Source organism: Penaeus japonicus, unplaced genomic scaffold (genome assembly GCF_977035675.1).
Source record: "Penaeus japonicus unplaced genomic scaffold, GWHDUDI00000001_assembly GWHDUDI00000018, whole genome shotgun sequence".
NCBI lineage: Eukaryota > Metazoa > Arthropoda > Malacostraca > Decapoda > Penaeidae > Penaeus > Penaeus japonicus.
The window spans coordinates 31022126-31027125 of record NW_028234420.1 but is presented as its reverse complement, the minus strand read 5'-3'; the positions used below and the strand labels follow the sequence as shown (position 1 = coordinate 31027125).

General features: G+C 48.3%; 1 protein-coding gene across 1 annotated transcript in view; it reads right to left on the bottom strand.

Moving 5' to 3' along the window:
• Positions 1-5000, bottom strand: part of LOC122247735 (toll-like receptor 6) — a 7893-nt gene that overhangs the window by 1622 nt on the left and 1271 nt on the right. The window contains exon 1 of the mRNA XM_043007280.2: positions 1-5000. This exon is cut by the window's left edge and continues 1622 nt beyond it; it is cut by the window's right edge and continues 1271 nt beyond it. Within this exon, the coding sequence (XP_042863214.2) occupies positions 900-5000 (4101 nt within the window). The 3' untranslated portion in view covers positions 1-899.

Sequence of the window (5000 nt, the reverse complement as noted above, 5' to 3'; positions counted from 1 at the left end):
AAGTTGTCATTATTTTCATTTTCCCTCCCTCTTTGGCAAGATGTTGCCATACTAAGTATCCGAGATTGGGAGTCAGCACAGGAAAACATAGTCTTACAACAGGGCACTCCCTTTGGGCAGAGCTAAACTGCAACACTGCAATATTTATAAATGCACACTGACAGCTTCTTGCTAAGCTTATAATTTACATTTTGCAGCTAATTGCTTTTCGTGTTGCCTTATCTACGGTAACAAAGTAATTTCATATGATGAATACCTTACTTGATCTATATTATCAGTAGTATTTTTTACAACACTGATGACCACAGCGTCCACATATCAGAAAGCACTAGCGGGTTACCTCCTCATTTACATACTTTTATTTTATTTCATTGTTTTTTCTTTTCTATGCATTTGGCATCACAGGTTCAACTTTCACGGCCTCTGATTCAGTGTCCAGTGCTTTTACCCTCATTAAGTCTAAGCACTCACTGACGATCATGGCTGTGGTAGACTGTTGGTGTGGGCGGAATGTGTGCGGGCCTATCCCTCGCATGAGGTGTTGATTAGTGGATCGGGGTTAAAGAGCATGAAGGAGCAGAGATAGGTATTAAGAGCGAGGTCGTTGACGGAGGTGGTGGTGAATAGGAGAGGGTAACCTTGGGTTGGGTCTCGAGGGTCAGCAGAAGGATAAGTGTGCAAGAGCAATAGCCTTGTGATGGGAGAGGCAGGGTTGCACACTGGTTGATAGCTGGGCAGGCATTAGGCTCCCTACTGCTGCAGGGGTATGGACGAGATGCAGCACTAGCTTAATGGGCGGGCAGGCGGGGAGGGCACGGGTGGCAACACTCAGTAGAAAGGGACGAATGAAAGAGTGCGTAGGCGTGCAGATAGGATGGTTTGGGTATGAGCTTATCACCCTATACGAAGTAAGTCTGGCCCGGGGGCGGAGGTTGCTCATTAGGAGGTGGGTGGAAGATCCAACTGCGAGTGAGGTAGTCTGGGGCGTCTCGGCGAAACAAGGGAGGCGCGGAAGGCCGACTATTCCCCTCGGCCTTCTCTCCTGCTGATCCTCTGTCTACCCCTGAGGGCACATCACAAGGTGAGGGCTTAGCACCCAATGTGGATGAATGGGTGTTGTTTGGGAGCAGTGAAGCCCTGACTTCCCCACACTCACTGACACTCATGTAAGTGTGGTCTTGGCCTTCGGCTGTAGAACCTGTAGGTGACCCTACCAGCCTCGCCTCATTCTCAGGTGAGGTGGACGGAGCTTGTTTAGATGGGCTGCTGACCCAAGGAGGTGCACCGAGGTCAGGACCATTCCTGGAGCACCATGTTGCTTCACTTACATTGGACCCCACAGCTGTCTCCCAGTATGGATTGATGATGAGAGACTTAGCTGATGTGTGCCCCAAGGTCTTCGTTTCAGGCAGGGGCCATGATGGGCCATTCTGATGTTCTGCTGACACTAAGGGCCGACTGGATGCCTTTCCACCCATAGAACCTGTGAGTCCTTGAGGTAATCGTGGCCGCAAAGAAGGCATCGCCCGTCGAAGCTTCTCCCAAAATCGTGGATCCCGAGGATGGAGTGTTGTCCCAGCTGTTCGAGTAATGGCACCTAGTTCTGGATCCATCCCAGATCTTGGCACATCTTCAAGCAGGACCACCACCACATGGCGATGCTTGACACCACGCAGAGCATCAACAGTAGCACTCTTGAAGTCGTAGCGGCACCATTCTGCATCAACTAACCCACGAGACAATACCAAGATAATTCGACGGCTGCATGTGATACTCTCAGCAATAGCACGACCAGCTACAGGTGCTGATGGTGCTGTGCAGTCACGGTGAGCAACACAAAGCCTGTAGCCTGAGGCTTCTAGTTCTGGTGCCATTAGACCACACACCCATGTCGAATCTTTGGCACTATGACACACAAAGGCATCAAAGAGTTTTTCTCTCTCTTCTACATATGCTGAAGATTTTTCAAAGAGACGTTTGCCATAGCGGCTAACAGCCCAAAGCTTTAACCGCCGTCTATAAGCCACCACAGTCACAGCTGCAGCAACCAAAAGGAGTACTAGAGCTGCTGTAATAAGTAGTAACATAACATAGTCATGAATGATAAGACTATTTATTCTTGTTGTTGCAACATAATGATCACATCTGAGTGGTGTGTCCGAGAGAACTGGTGGGCCCATCATACCTGTGCTGTTGTGTCGACATCTCACAAGACTTGCATTAGTTGCTTTTATACGGTTTGCCTCAAGCCAGGCTCTCAAGTTGGCCAGGTAGCTGCATTCACAGCTCCAGTGATTATGATACAGGCTGACCTCTAAGAGGAATGGGTTCAAGGCTAAGTTCCACACAGGGAAGGTTACGATGTAGTTATTGTCAAGTCGCAGTAATTCTATAGCACGTAATGAAGAAAATGAAACATTACTGAGGTGTCTGAGGTGATTATTGTTAAGGTAAAGTTCACGTAATCCATGCAAGTCTATAAATTCAAAACCATGTAATGCTTCAATTTTATTGTGATCAAGTCTTAAAACTTGTAAATTTTTAAGGCCATTGAAAGTTCGATTCTGAATTGCTGTAATATCAGAGTGATTAAGATAAAGAACACGCAAATTCTTACGTCCAATCAAAGCATGTGAGGTAAGAATTCCCATGTTGTTTCCATCCATAAAAGCTTCCGTTACATCCATAGGCACACCAGATGGCATTGATCCCCATCCACCTCCACAATCCACAACATTGTGTGTCCATGTATGATCGTGGTAGCAGGTGCAATTTCTAGGACAAGTTTGTTCACAGTCACAAGCATCAAAATCACAACAATGGCATAGTGTGAAGCAATGGCGACGATAAGTACACAGGAATTGTTGTGGTTGTACTACTATAAGTGGTACTATGGCCCCATGCCAGAGTCCAGGAAGTCGACACTGCACTGATCCTACATCTCCTAAGTGTGGGAGGATGGATCCTCCAGTCATGGGTCCAGAGAGGCCTGCTCCAGCTGCTCTCAACAACCAGTCTGCACCACAATCACATTCAAGAGGATTATGGGATAAGAGCAGAAGGGGCGCAGGAGATTGACGAGGTGACAGCCTTAGTGCAGCTTCTTCCAGCAAGGTGAGACTATTGTACCTCAGGTCAATCAGTGACACACTCATTTTGTCCAAAAAGGTATTGGAGGCAACATATGAGATTGCATTGTGTAGAAGATGAAGCTCTTTGATTCCATCTGGGATAACTGTTGCACTGATTTCTGTGATATTATTGTGGGAGACATAGAGCATCTGGAGACCTATGGATTTCTGTACTTGATAGAAGTTCTCTAGCTTGCTGATCATATTGTTACTTAAGTCTATCCATTCAAGGTTCTTATGAACAAGCGCATAGTCAAACCAAGTTATGGTGTTAAAAGACACATTTAGCCAGACTAGGTTCTCTAGATGGATTGCAAGGCCATTAACATCACCTAATAAATTGTGGTGAAGGTTCAGTCCTTTGAGCTTTGGAGTTGCATCAAATGCTCCATATTCTATTTCAGATATGGAATTGTTGGAGAGATCAAGAAGAATGAGAGATGATACTTCTGTGAGGGCTGTGCGATTGATGTTGCTTAATGCATTATCTGACAACCGAAGTTCCTGCAAATGGACGAGTCCATGTAAGACACCCTCTTCCAAGGAGGGAATCTGGTTGTGGCTGAAGTCAAGAGTTCGGAGACGGGGTGCTCGCTTCACTGCTTCAGGTAACATTTGCAACTGGTTATTGGCCATACTGAGGTGATGTAAAGAGGAACAGTTATCAAGTGAAGCTTCATGAACAACTTCTAATTGATTGTAGTCAATAGACAGATGGGTTAGCACAGAAAGTCCTTGTAAAGCTCTGCCTGACAGAGTGCCAAGTTGGTTGTGACTCAGTTCTAGAGTGTGTAGATTAGCAAGCCCTGCAAAGGTAGCATCTGCCAAATGGGATAGCTGGTTGTGTGCTAGACGTAGGACCTGGAGGGAATAAAGGTCATGGAAGGTGTCAGGCCCCAGGTGAACAAGACGGTTGTGTGACAGATCTAATACAAACAAGCGTATCAAACCTGTGAAAGGCTCAGCATTGCTGGGTCCGAGGCTTAGTTGGTTATGGGCAAGATCAAGAGTGAGTAACTGGCCCAAACTGCTGAATGCGGCGGGTGAAAGAACACTGAGGGAGTTGTTGGCAAGCCGTAATTCACGCAGCTGGTGCAGGTCAGATAATGCAGTGCGTGGAACTGCCACTAAACGGTTGTGAGACAGATCGAGCAGCCTGAGTGCCTGCAGGCCACCAAATGCCCAGTCAGAAAGGTGTGCTAGACGGTTGTGCTTCAGGGAGAGAGACAGGAGGTCACGGGCACTGTGGAAGGCTCTCTTTGGCACCTCTGCAACCTGGTTAAATGTTAGATCCAGGTGGTGCAGTGGGAGGGATCGCTCACTCTCTCTGTCTAAGTCAGTGCCCTGAGAACAGCTACCTCCTAGACCCAGATCTGGCAGATGATGCAGACGGTTGTGTGTGAGATTGAGGGCCATAAGAGAGGGCAGGCCACACAGCATGGAAGGGGGCAAAGACCATAGGGCATTATATGACAAGTCTAGGCTCTCCAGACGAGTTAAATCTGCCAGGGCATCCTCATGAAGAGCGAGAGCAGCCCCAGGCCAGTCCTGGTGGTGAGCCCGCAGCGTCAGGCGTCTCAGGTGCGGCAGGCCTGCCAGAGATCTCGCCGGCAGATCTATCACTTTGCATCCCATGATCTGCAGGTCCTCCAGGCGGGGGAACACAGCGAACATTCCAGCAGTAATTTCAGACTCAAACACCACACGCCGCGAGCAATGCAGGGACAGGACGGTGACGTGTGTGGCGTGGCTGAGGGCAGAGAGGGATCCGTTTCCGTTGCCCTCCATCAGCAGGGAAGCACTGAGAGTCCGCACGTGGCACGTGGTCCGCACTTGCTCGCTGCCGCCTGCCGTCACTCCCTCGTTCTC